The sequence below is a fragment of the Chelmon rostratus genome, chromosome 8 (genome assembly GCF_017976325.1).
Source record: "Chelmon rostratus isolate fCheRos1 chromosome 8, fCheRos1.pri, whole genome shotgun sequence".
Taxonomy (NCBI): domain Eukaryota; kingdom Metazoa; phylum Chordata; class Actinopteri; order Chaetodontiformes; family Chaetodontidae; genus Chelmon; species Chelmon rostratus.
Window position 1 is genome coordinate 4,371,599 of NC_055665.1, and position 14,006 is coordinate 4,385,604.

The 14,006-nt window shown below is 42.5% G+C and overlaps 1 protein-coding gene across 1 annotated transcript in view; it reads left to right on the plus strand.

Annotated features, from left to right (window-relative positions):
* Window positions 1–1,469: 1,469 nt before the first annotated feature.
* The window catches only part of LOC121610252 (thrombospondin type-1 domain-containing protein 7A), an 87,945-nt gene continuing 75,408 nt past the window's right edge, over window positions 1,470–14,006 (plus strand). The window contains exons 1-4 of the mRNA XM_041942270.1: window positions 1,470–1,531; window positions 2,413–3,267; window positions 8,455–8,703; window positions 9,956–10,140. Of these exons, the coding sequence (XP_041798204.1) occupies window positions 1,470–1,531; window positions 2,413–3,267; window positions 8,455–8,703; window positions 9,956–10,140 (1,351 nt within the window). The remainder of the gene's footprint in view (window positions 1,532–2,412; window positions 3,268–8,454; window positions 8,704–9,955; window positions 10,141–14,006) is intronic.

Genomic DNA, 14,006 nt, shown 5'->3' on the forward strand with positions numbered 1-14,006 from the left:
ATGTACCTAAAGGAGCAATAAATAAACACAAAGCGAGCATAATACTGTGTCGCTGTGTGGGGTTGGTAGGTTTGTTGATGAACTTAACAATAAAAAATTTGAGGACGATGCTACAAACAAGCGACCAGCATCACAAAACATCTGTTAACGATCAAATGGGCGTTAATCCAACAAATCCAACATAAACACCAAAAGTAACCATGTTTTAGTTCATGTCTTTCTGACTTTACTGTTGTGTCTGTGGCACTAAGCCAAAGCCCATTGTTTCCTAATGAAGATGTAATGATTTCAGTGTTTAAAAAGGCCCAGTTAGCTCCTAGGAAAGCTGGGCACTATAGCTTTTAGCAACCATTACTCAAACAGGATTAACCTGTGAATTTGTTGGGAACTATTTTCAGCAGTGCATTAATACACATTTGGTGCAGGAGCGCAGGTTTACAGCAGTGGGACGGTTTATGTGTTTATTTACCAAAAACTACAGTGCTCATGTTCATGGTAGTGAAGGAACATGTTGCCCAGTGCAACAGTTTGGCTGTGTGGTGTGTGTGCGTATGTGTGTGTGTGTGCGTATGTGTGTGTGTGTGTGTGTGTGTGTGTGTGTGTGTGTGTGTGTGTGTGTGTGTGTGTGTGTCGGGGGGCGGGGGGAGGGGCGGTTATTTTTTGTAGCTCTCTGGCACAGAGGATCATCATGCCACATTGGGCTTAGGTTGCATAGACAATGTTTATTAGATGATGGTAGTGTGGCAATCGGCAGTTACATGTGGCATCTAGGCCTGTGGCCTGTGGTAGCATTGTAGCAGCTAACAATAGCTAAAGCGGTGGTAGTATGATAGTATCCTAGCAGTTAGTTAGCAGTTAACATTAACAGTATAGGTGAATCTAGCTTTATTGTCTTCTTCTGTTCCTCTTAGCAGGTTGCGGTTAGCACTTAACACTAGCTAAATGGTAGCATCGGAACTGTATTGTCTTCTTCTGTTCTTCACATGGGGCGGTTAGTATTAGCATTAGCAATAGTTAAATGGTAGCATTGGTACTGGCCACTACCTGGAGCATCTCTGGGTCAGTTGAACATGGCAGTGCTGTTTGGATTGTGTAGGAGCAGTGTGAACTGGCACTAGGGGGGGTGACTCTGGGACGCCGGAGTTCACCGCCTAGCCTCCTGGAGGTGTAGTGGGACTGAGTAGGCGAAACACTGTTGAAGGGAGGTTTCCACCTGATGACCCCCAGAGACGTGTTAGGAATCACTGCTCTTTGGCATGTATAGAGGCAGATTAGAGCTCCAAGGTTCTTCACTGAGAATGAATCCTCTTTTTGTATCTTGTGTTTAAATTAACTAAAAAAGTAGGATCAATTCATTGTTGTTCTTTTCACTGGTTTTGTTGACAGTTACAAAAATATAGAGCATCGATATGAGCCCAGTATTGCTACTATGTTTTCTAATTAAAACAAATGTATGTATCTCTATGACCATGTATGATTATATGACCCCAGTCCTGTTCCAGGATTGTTTGCTGGATCTCTACTGCAATTAGTAAGAGAGGTTAAATGGATGCTTTTCCAGAGACTTGTGTACTGACAAGTTTTATTTTTGTTTCTGGACACTCCTGCTGGTTTTCAATAGAGTTTGATAAATACAACAGATCACTCATGGCCTCTGTAAATTGGTTTTCAGACACTTTCTTTTGATCACCTATAATCTCCATTGTTCCACACATTGTATTTGATTTGCCTAATCATCCCTTGCTGCCCCTGTAGCACTCAGACAATCTTTATCATGCACTAAGAGTTGTTGTGTCTGACCCAAGAGTAGCGCCAAACACGGTGACAGATTACTTTTATTGAATATGAAATATTTTTTGCACTCACACACCATCTGCTGTGGGTTGCCAATGGCTTTTCAACACAATCTAAATCCACCACATTAGAGGAGTCTGTGAATTTACTGTCATCCTTGAAGATGCATTATATATGGTTTTCCTTGGCTGACAGCAAGCTTAAGTAAACTCTCTCAGTCTTTCTTTAGCATTAAAGGGGTTTGAAGTGTTTGATTAATTGGTGCTTGCATAATATGGATTTCTGTTTTAAAGCACACCAGAGTTTTCAAATGGCATCACTGATCTGTATTGATTGTGTTAGTAATGTAACTACAGGATGTTTGTTGGTTCTACACAGTCAGTTCACAGCCTGTGCAATTATGTCTCATCTTATTTTTAAATTATCTAAAACCAAGCAGTACACTGTGATGCATTCTCTCAACTTTTCCAACCCCTCTATTCTATGTTTCAGCTTTTTCTGGTTTGTTTTATGTGATTTACTCTCGAGGTTTTTTGCAGTCCACCAGACTTTCCTTGTTGGAGTTGCATCTGAAACTCAAGGTCTTGTTGTTTCATAAGTTTCATATTGTAATTTGAGCCTGTTCCTCTATGTCCCAGGTCCATGGGGAAGGTGCATGGGCAGCGATTGTGGCCCAGGTGGCAGCCAAAGCCGGGCAGTCTGGTGTGCCCATGTGGACGGCTGGACGACGCTTCACACCAACTGTGACCAGGGCCAGCGTCCTTCCAACCAGAGAAACTGTTTCCGTGTCTGTGACTGGCACAAGGACCTTTATGACTGGAAACTGGGTGCCTGGAATGAGTGCGTGCCAGTTTCAGCAAGGACCTTTGGGGCCCCTCGGCCATTCACATGCAGTGGAGGCGAAGAGGGCATTCAGACCCGGGAGGTGGGCTGCATACTCAAGTCAGACGGGTCTCCAGCAGAGGATGCCATCTGTGAGTACTTTGAGCCCAAGCCTCGCCTGGAGCAGGCATGTTTGATCCCTTGCCCCCAGGATTGCGTGGTTTCCGAGTATTCGCCATGGACTTCCTGTTCCAAAACATGCGGAACAGGCCTCAGGAACAGGGTCCGCAGTGTCCTGGTTCCTCCGCTTTTTGGAGGCGCAGTTTGTCCCAACCTAACTGAGTTCCAGTCTTGTAAACCGGGGCCTTGCACAGGTCCAGAGGGCATGTACAGTCTCAGGGTTGGACCATGGGACCCGTGCGCCCTCCCACAGGCTCGGACAACACGCCAAGTTAAGCGCAGGAAAGGAAAAGGCCAGGGGCTCAGGGAAAGAGCAGGAGTCAAAGATCCAGAGACCAGGGAGCTTATCCAGAAGAAACGAACCAGGAATCGCCTAAACCGGCAAGAGAGTCCATTCTGGGACATCCAGGTGGGCTACCAGACTCGGGATGTGACCTGCATACACCGGAACGGGAGCACGGTGGGACGCAAGTGAGTGGCAATGTTTTCTTTTCAATGTGACAGTAAAGTGATTATGTTTTTTTTCCCTCAGCATTATTATTGATCCTTCATTTTTCTTTCTAAGGCGATGGTGAAAGATGTGTCAGAATTAAAGCTTAGGGATAAACACTCCAGTCTCATTTTAGAAGAAGACTTTGTTATCTACCATAATGGGCCTTTAGCACAGATACTGAAATACATTTATCTGATCCATATGTCATCATAATTTCATGTTTTCTCTGCATTATTAAGCGCTTATTGTTGGTATTTCTATCCATCTATTTATTTTTGTCAGCAAGTCAACTACTCCTCATGTGTCCACGTACCTTTGACGTTTCAGTGTACTGCTCCTGAAGTCAGTGAGTTTCTAACAGCTAAAAATGATGCCGAATTTGTTCTCTCGAAAGTTTTCCTTCCCCCTGTCAGGAGGTGACACGTAGGGGAGGATGTTTATCGTCTGTGTCTTTGTCACTAACGTGCTGTCAGAGCAATGAGGCACAACTACCACAGCGTACTTGATGTCTGCTTCCGAGGATGGAAGCGGCAAAGCTGCTCATTTTATGACATGAGATCAATCTTAGCCACCACTTTTGTGGCACTTTTCAAAATAAGGCAATTTTCTAGATTTTGTCCTCCGGTTTTGAATGGATGTGTTCCAAGATAAATGAACAAATCACAAATCAAGTGTCACTCAGAATGTGTCACTTGCAAAGCCATGAAGTCAAAAAGCTGCAGTAAGTCTTCTGTAGATAGTGATGGGAAGGTTTGTTTCCTGTATTTTGAGAGTAAAGTTACTTCTTTTGATGCTGAAGTTCACCCAAATCACAAACTCATATTTTCTCACATACCAAGCAATGCAGACCATATCAGTTTAGTGTGCTATGGTTTTGAGATGGAAGTTGTCAAAACCAAAACTATCTGCGAAGCCAGACAATGCTAGGGAGAAGTGAAAAAAAAAGGGTTTTTTTTGGCATTTTTGTGAAGTATAGCAGCAAACATGAAGGACTGAAGGAAGCAGGCAATAAAACAGGTCGGTAATTTTGAAGATTATCATGTAAAAGTGTCAAAATGGAAATCCATCAAAGAATCAGGACTTGAATAGATCAGTGAATTATCCCTTCAGTGGGCATTATTATCCAACAGACATGCTGTAATTATATATGAGTACTTCCATTTATAGTGTTGGTTAACCCAAGTGGGATCTAACCTCTGGCCCTGACATTTTTATTGCTGTGAGCTACAAAGTCACACTCTCTGACTGAAAATAAGATGGATCAAATGGCTCTCAGTCCCCACTCATGCCTCTGCAGACATCTGTGCTGAAAATCAGCAAACATCAAACATTTACTCCCAAGAAATGAATCTGCCACCAGCAGCTGAGAACACATCTGATAGGATGGCAATGCAAACATAAACCAGCACAGTAGTCAGACACACAAAATATAGTTTCACTGACTGGTTAATTGATGTTCTCACTCATCATAATTGTAGTGACTCCATTTACACTTAACCACTTCATATATCTTGGAAGGATTCCACAGTTATCCCAGGAAATCCAAGTGTGAATGCAGCCAAGTAACATTAGAGATATTACCCTACCCTTCAAACACGGATTAGACTTTGAGTAGGGGTTGGTCGAGGTTGACCATCTCAGAAAATGACTAGTTGGGGTGAGGGAGTTTTAAATAAGGTTTTAAAAACCACGTTGCCACTGGTTTGAGACACATTCACATGGCTCCATCTCTCCAAGACACATCTGTAATCATTCTCCTCCTACAGTGGGTATAACTACATCAGTAAGCACGAACGTAGCCACAAACAGTTTATTTTTCTGCTCCCTGTTGTAATTGCAGCCGAAGTGACACAAAACGCTTCTGAAATTAGTCCACTTTTTGATTACAGCGACAGGAAGAAAGCTGCCTCAGCAGTTTAAACGCATACGGTTGTGCCAGAAGACATAACGTGCTGCTTTAGCGTTTATCTGTTTTGTGTGGGCGGGAGAGAAGCGATTTGTACGGGGCATGGTTTATGGATGAACTGTTATCTCTGCAACTAAGCTACAAAAGTGTATAAGTTCTTCCCACCACCCTCTGGACTGTTCCAGGAAATCTGGAAAAAGACACATCCAGATGTTTTGTTTAATATGACTGTTAGATTTGTGGGTTTTTTGTTTTTTCGGCCATCCACAGAGTGATGTCTTTTTCCAAAATCTTACAAAAGTAAAATCAATTGAGGAGGAATTTTAAGACATACTACTTAATGCAAACTTTTACAGATTCATAGGATGTTCATCATTTGTCACTTCCTGTTTGGCATGCTTCTATCTGATTGGCTGAATATTTAATCTCTGGCGCACTTTATCCTCAAAGGAAAAGTTTGTGCACCTACCGTCAATATAACAAGTCAGTCAGTGTTGACAAGAAGCTTACAGACAGTTGGTATGTTGAGGCTGATGATGACTATATTCAAAAAATACAAGAAAAATGTGGTAATCAGTGATTTCTGGTTCTTGTCACAACACTTATTAATGTTACTCATAATAACCCTCTGATTCTTCTAAAAGAGCCCTTTCTGTTAATCCATCATCTTTTTGCTGTTCCTGGACTGACGGTAACTTAAAATGTCATCGCTGGTCCCCAGAAACTTGGATTTGGTGTGTTCACAAGGTCTGTCATCTCCAGGAAACGATCAGTGACAATGTCAGTGGAGCAAGCCTCCATTCGTATCGCATTATCTGTCGCATGCCGCTGTACTCCAAGATTTGATCAATTATGTACTAAATCTATTCATTAATGCTTTGTTGGCGCCGAGCTCTCTGCAGTGACTGGGATCAAATATTTCAAAGGAACCGTGAAAACAACTCACATGCCCTTAGGAGCATAAATATTAATCCCTGACTTGTTTATTTCTTGTTCTGAAATATTCATAGTTGTTTTTGCCACTTTCGGGAAAGTGGAACAAACTTCCCAGTGAAGCATTAACCCAACCGCATCCTAGCCAGACGCTCTCCGAACATCTTGCTCCCTTCATTTCCAATTTCCTTTGATGAACATCTGTCATTGGGCCTTTACTATCTCCATAGTCCTCGACTCGTCCCAAACAGGCCACTTCCTTATAACTCAATCGTCTGCTCGTGTCCTATTAATCAAACTTGCATCATGACCTTTTGAAATTTGGCTGCTGCTGAGCCGCTGAACGGGTTTATCACGCTACATCGCGGCACTCAATGCTGAGGGTCGCACGTGGTGCCGTGATTTTGTTTCACATCATTTTTGGCATAACTTGTCCTCTCAGACATTTTTTTTCCTCAAAGGCTCCAAACTTGTAAAAAGGCTTCTTTAATCACTTGACCCACATAGAATTATGTTTTTAGACCATTTCAGCAGCCTGCTGTTTTGATGCACGCAGCTCAAGTAATGAGCCTATAAGTGTTGAAATGTCGAGACTTTCTGACTGCTTTTATTTTGTCTGAGCGCCCTTGGAGTCCATTGTTGCAAGTTGCTGTATAAAAGCTACGGGCTTAAAAATGAACATTTTTCAGACATCATCTTACTTATTTAAATAGCGAATGATTGTGTCCTCATTCTGTCTGAATGACTGAGATGAAGAAATAATGACTTCTTTTTGCAACTTTGAAATCTCCACGAAAATGCTCGGGCATGCACACAACAAACGGCAAAGGCTCAAAGGATCCAGTCGCAGCGAAAATGGGTCATTGGCTGCATTAGGGGCTTTTTAAAACACAAGAAGTTCCATCTGAGACAGGAAATCGAGCCATCACCCTGAGCACGTCACATTCACTGTTTAAATTCCACATTGTTTTCCTCCGATGCAGAAAGAGCCGGCACACCAAGCGTGTTTGGCAGAAAAACAAAACTAAGATTTTTCACAGTGTCACTTCAGTACCACTTCAAAGACTGCAGGAGACACAGTAGTTAAAAAAAGGAAGAGAAAAAAAAAAAGCACACCAGCACATACTCGGCTCATACATTTCCTCATTTATACCAAAAATTTGAGTTGCTGGAGGTGAAGTGTGGTGGCAACGTCTAAATGAGAGGTTTCTAAATGAAGCAGAGCTGTAATTAGCACTAATAGCTCGTCAGCTGCAACGCCTCAAGGGGAAAGACATCCAGACTGAGCAGCAGAAAGCAGTCGGCTTTAGTTAGAACAAATTTCTAATGATTCGTTAGGGGCCCAAAGAGGACGGGTTATTCATTACATCTAAATGCTATTTAGATGATCAAAAGATGCGTGTGAGTGATTGATCAGAGGTTGTTTTGGTTGTCTTAAGACTCCAGGATACACACACCATGCCACACCACTCCTGTCTTACTCCTAATGTGAAACTGATTATGCAGCGTGTATGCTAATGAGAGCAGCTAGTGTCAAAATGTGGCAGCAGTCAAGGGCAGAGAGTTTAAAGTGAAGCTTAGCGCAGCACTTGTAGTGTCACATATCTGTTGCTCTGACGTGCTCAAAGACCATAAACCGTGGCTTTAAGGCATCTTGGCACATTGGTATTAAAATGGCAGCAAGAGGTAACTTAAAGATTTAACGTCACTGTAATGAGGTGTCAGTAAGCTGCGCGACTCTGTTTACCATGAATGTGCTCTCTGAACAGCTGATGCCAGAGGAAAACAAAAACACTGGAGGATCTGCCTTTGGATCGCTGTCAGCCTTATTTGGCTACTGTTTATATTCGATTCTCAAGCTTAGATTTGTCCCTTAATGCTGGTCAGTCTGCAGAAACTTGTCAAGTTGTCACTTGTTAAGAGAAAATGCCAAACATTTGCTGGTTCCATCTGTATTTTGCTTGCTTTGCTGGCCGTTGCTCTGTCCAAAGACAAAATCATTTGCCTACCAGCACCTCCAAAGCTCACCAATTAACACGTTATATACTGCTTGTTTAATCCGCACAGAAATGGCAGTGTAAAAATGACAAGTTGTGCTTTTATGGATGGTTATGTGTCAGACTGTTTCTTGGCCAGCATCAGAGACTTCTTCTTGGGCTGAATAAATCTATTACAAGTATTGAACATTGTCCTCTTGTAGTCCAACAACATATTGGTGTTCCAAGCAGAGAACACTGGTGTTTTTTGACATAATAATGTGTCCGATCTTACACAGATCCTTACCATGCCACTCATTCCTGCACCCCTCCTCTTTATCCCTTCCCAGCCTGTGCACACCACGGGACATGCCACTGACCGTCCAGTCCTGCGTCCTCCCTAAGGACTGCCAGGTAACCGACTGGGCCGAGTGGGGCCCCTGCTCCAAAACCTGCGTGAACCCCGAGTCTCCCAGAGGCAATCGCACTCGGAGCAGACAGGTGCTCCAGTTTCCTGTGGGCGAGGGGGCGGAGTGCCCACCGCTGGAGGAGTCGGAGTCGTGTGAACCTCCGGGTGAAGGCGTGCCGCCCTGCGCCACGTGAGTTCCTCCAGATGAAGAGGAAGGGAGGCGGGGAGCACAGCAGGGAGAAATCTGGGTGAAAGTGTAGATGTGTTTTTCATAGAATAGCACTCGACAGGTGCTCATGTTTCACAGGATTACAATTGCATGTTAGGTTGTGATAATACCCTCTTCCTTGGTTACGGCATTGGTAAGACTGCAACAGTATGAATCACACAGCAGGGATTCATTCTGTATTCCAGTTAAGTTCAGGAAAAACTACAGTAAATCTAAAGGGTTTGGTATTCAACCTGGCTGAGGCAGCACACACTTCCTGTTAGCTTCCCTTTACTCATATCACCAAGCTAATTTGCTCTCCTGGGTGGCCTCTGTGTGTGTGTGTGTGTGTGTGTGTGTGTGTGTGTGTGTGTGTGTGTGTGTGTGTGTGTGTGTGTGTGTGTGTGTGTGTGTGTGTGAAGGAGACAGCATATGGAGACAGATCCATAAGTGTTTGGGCTGGTGCCAAACACAAAGTAGAGACAAATGGAGGGAGACTGCAAGGATATTTGAGTCCCACAATCTCACACACACACTTGCAAAGATTCAAAGCATAGGCTCACAGATGGCCTTTATTCCCTCAGTTTCATCCTATATCATCTTTACACAGCTATTGCCAAAATACTTGTTCATACTGCCATCCTGGAGAGTGTGTGATATTCTGCCAGACTGGCCCACGATACTTATTTTTTTTTGTTTTTAGAAATAAACTTGTCAGACCAAAACGTTTGATTTTAAGTTCCTTTTTGTTCTTGTTGACACTTATTGCTGTCCCACCATATTACAGCCTCACTGCCAGCTGTGGCAACAGCTCTCTGGATTATAATTGTTAAACAAATATTCATCATTATATTGAAAATTACCCAAAAAAAATTCCCTAGTGTCTATGAAAATCCAGACACGTGTTCCTCCGTTGGGTAAATAAATGATTAAACTGAAGTGGTGGTGAAGAAACTGAATTAGGTGGTTTTAACAGTCTACTGACTCCCCAATGCCTAAAAGTACTTGTATACTGTACGTACTGTTCTTCAGTAAACTGAGAGGTGTAGTTTATCATGTTTTATAAAAACAGGGAGACTAAATTGGTTGTAATAATGCGACACATCTTTACATGCTAAAGTTAGTTCTGCAGGGTGTAAATGTGCTGGACTGTGACTCCCTGCTACACCCACACACACACCTCTGTGTCTCTTGTCCATCCCTCCCTGCTCTTCCATGTTCTCCTTCTCTGTAGTTACACCTGGAGAACCACAGAGTGGAGCGACTGCCGGGTCGACTCGTTGCTGAGCCAACAGGACCGTCGACGTAGCAACCTGACAGGGCTTTGTGGGGGAGGCCTGCAGACCAGGGAGGTTTATTGCGTCCAGGCCAATGCTGAGCTCCTAAAATACCTCAACGACCTCAGAGAAAAAGACAAAGGTAAGAAGAAATAAAGTAAAAATTGCATCGATCTGTTCTGTAATGTCCTCGAGATGTTGTTGTTAGCTCACTCCCCATGTTCTTTATAGTTTGGGAGGTCAAAAATGGGCTCTGATGTGAGTGCTGTCTCCTTGAGTTTAAACCCAATCATAGATGATAAGAGTAGACCCTCAAACACTAATGATGCCCCAGTCTTATATGTCTTATTGGTGTGAGCACCAGTATTTAACTTATATTATGCAGATCACCTGGCATGATGTGACCAATCAATGATGCAACCCTAAATTGAACATCTCCTTCAACATCTCCTCATAGACGTCCACCTTTAGCCCTGGGATGTAAAGTTTTTTCTCGGAGGCTAATCGTCTTCTCCATGCTCATCTTAATTCAGAGGGAATTTTCGCCTTGCATTATTTGCACAAAATTGACATCTGGAGTGTTTTTGCAGTCTGTGTTTATTTGAGTCAAACAGCCAGTGTCGCAGCTGTACAGACATTAGCTGCAGTTATCTAGCAACATATGTATGCACAGAGTGAGCCTTTGTTATGACTCAACCTCTGACTGATCTCAACAACCAGGTCCTCCAGTTCTTTGTTATTTTTCTCCAGACACCTCTCCTTTGCTTCTTACAGTATCTCTGTGCGTTAATTAATGTGAGAAACTCTGGTTTTTCCTCAAGGTGAAACATGCCCAACTTGTGAGGACGCATCTTCACCTCAATTCACGCCCTCCAGAGCAAATTCGCATCTGTTCGTACCCACTCATTTCTTTGCATTAACTTTATACGCCGTCACACCGCCAATAAAATGTCTTGTGTTCAGTCTGAGCACACACTTAGTTAATCTGCACCATATGGAGTGTTAAATATGCTATATGTAAGAATAGGCCACCCGTCAAATTCATACCCCACACTCCAAACAAACTGGGGGCAGCACCACACCTATTGTACCAAACTAGGAAATGCACAGTCCCCCCCATTGGTCTTAGCAAACATATTAACACTAGTTGGGTTTTCATCCAAATGTATCGCACATTTTTGAGAAAAGGAGAGATGAGAAATGAGATTATTAGGAGTCGGTTCATTGATATAAGCAGCATGTGGTCCCAATCCTCCAGTCAGGAAACATTATAGCACTGCAGAAGAAGAAGGGCAACAAGATGAGATAAGTAAAAGAGCAGCAGTCAAACCTCGAACGGTGGGAAACAATGGAGAAAACACCTCGGAAATATGACATTTCTGTTTGTTTCATGTAATACATGGAAATCTCCCATTTAACGCATTAAATTTAAACCAACAACACAAAGAACACCTTAAGGTTTCTAATGTGATACTTCAAAATTCACATAAATTACGTTGATGGAAACACGACTGCTGTCACTAACATTGTGCAGAAACCTTGTACAGAAACATAGTACCTATGTTGTAGCCAAACATGGTTTCAAGAGCTTGAGCCATCATTGTGTTTACTGCTCCACTGACTGACTGCCTGTCCTTAAATGGTCTAACTGGGCGCTGTACCTTCAGCGTGATTAACAAGCGGTGAGGGTTCGCACTCAGGGCAGCTCTACTTCTTCCTCCTCTCATGTTGGACTGAGGCCAGGCAGGCTGGACACTACAGTGATGCACTGTATCGCCTATGGGGGTGCAAAGTAGTATTACAAGACAGGACCATCTGGGACTAGCTGGTTAGCGTGGTAACTTGAGTAGATATCTGTGCAGCACAGTGCTCTTCATATTCTGTTGACAATAATAGTTAATTTTTTTAAGTTTTAAACTGAAATTCTCATATGTGGCTCCTGTAAAGCCCCTGGAAGCTTGGCTCAGATAGTATTTCTCCATATCGCTCACGATAAGAAGCAGGTTTTCAGGACCACACTGAATATATTTTAACATATATGTATTATTCATATTTAGCGGGGCATTATCATGCAGAAGCTACTTGATGCTACGGGGTTCATAATCAAGATTTTCCACAAGGTTTGGAATGGATCTGGAGGACAGTCATGCTTCAGCCAATCTTAATAAAAACATATGTATGGAAGTCACAGGTTCAGATTTTTAAACCAGTTAGAAAATTCTGGGCAGAGAACTCATAAAAACTTGTCTCTTCCTCGCTTCAGAACACTGCTCTTCTCAATGATGAAACCAGTGAAAATGTCTTAATCCACTTCCTCTGTCTGCCACTTTTTCCTGGTGTTTCCTCCTGTCTGCTCCACTGTCCTCTGTAGCTTTTATTTTATCGGTTTGTTAAGGAAATCCCGTTTAATCAGTTTCACATTTTCGTTCGCAGGAGGCTGTCAGCTATCTTCCTTCCATACTGCAACCAAAGTCAGCACCACAGTTGCACACATCACGTCTAACAGCGCCACACAGCCTGAGACAAATCAGATGAGCTCTCTAGTGTAACTCAAATAAATTTGATCAAGCTCTGTTACATGACAGCCTCCATCCTCCAGCCCCCCACACAGTGTATAAGAACTGCAGTCCCTTGGTGGATGTGCAGCAGATAATTACATATCAAATGCTTGTAACAGATATGAGCCTACATGTTGACTCAATTCATGTATAAATGCAGTACAGTGTTGCATTTGCATTTACAGTCAATGCAGTATGTTTTTTTTTGTCTTCTGTCTTCAAATATTCCTCTGTGTTTACATTGCCGGCTACAATCTTTCTGTTTGAACATTTAAACAGACTTTTCAGACTTTTACCCTCTGCTATTTTCTCCCTTTAAACCAAATCAGGAGTCATTTAGAACAGGGATTTGTCTGCTCGTGTGTCCTGCTGTGACTTGTCAGTGGTCACAAGTGCAAAGGCCTCCATTTCTGACACTTGTCAAGCCAGCTTAGAGTCAAAGCTGCCCTCTTAAAGAGGGTGTTAAAGACATTAGTTGAGGCTAAGCTTATGGAGACCAACCGTGCTGATCGCGTGAGAGAGAGTGGCAAAGTCTGAGAGGAGGTGAGACGCCCAGTCGCCACTTTTGCCAAACGTGGAGAGAAGCTCCGCTCACGCACATGGAGTGCTCGGAGTGCACTTTATCCTGGTGGTAGCCTGATTAGCCTGATTATCAAACTGCATCGTCATTGTGTTCATGTTCGCCTTTTTCTGTGAGGGGGTAGAGGGTGTTTTAGTGTAACTATCACTTTTAATCATAATAACAACTTTATTTATATATAACTTTTCCAAAGCAAGGTTACGATGTGCTTTACAGTTAAACAAAGTAGTAAAAAAGTTAATAAAATCCAAGATGTAAAATAATAGAATGGCATAAAATGATAATTAAAACAATAACAACAATTTACCAACAATTACAAGAAGGGCAGAAGTCAAAAATGAGTTTTAAGAAGGAATTTAAAAAAGAATACTGACTTTGTTTGTAGATGACTGGAGTATTTATCCTGTTGTCAGAAATGGGTACATTTACGAGTCTAATACACTTTTTTGCATTTCTTTTGCATTTTTTCTGTTCTACTGGCTGTAGCACAGGAAGGTCACATGACAGCTCTTAATCCTACTTACAAAGCTGTGATTGGCTCACAGTTGTTCTTCCAACCAGACAAACAGCCATCACAGGATTCAGCACAGAGCTGAATTAGACTGCTGTTAAATCTCAGATGTAAATTCAGCTGTCTGGTAACAGGCCATATAGCTGATCCAGTGGAGCACGCTGGTTAGTATTATTTGATGAAACACATAACAGCATGTCTGACTTAAAAACTATTAAAACACATCACATATTCTGGGATTCTGTCTAGAAATGTTTTCCTGAAAAAGGCTTTGTAACATCAAACTTAGCTTAGTTAAAATAAGTGTTTACTCAGAGTGACAACACACAAGTTCAACACTAGTTCTTATATAGAGATTA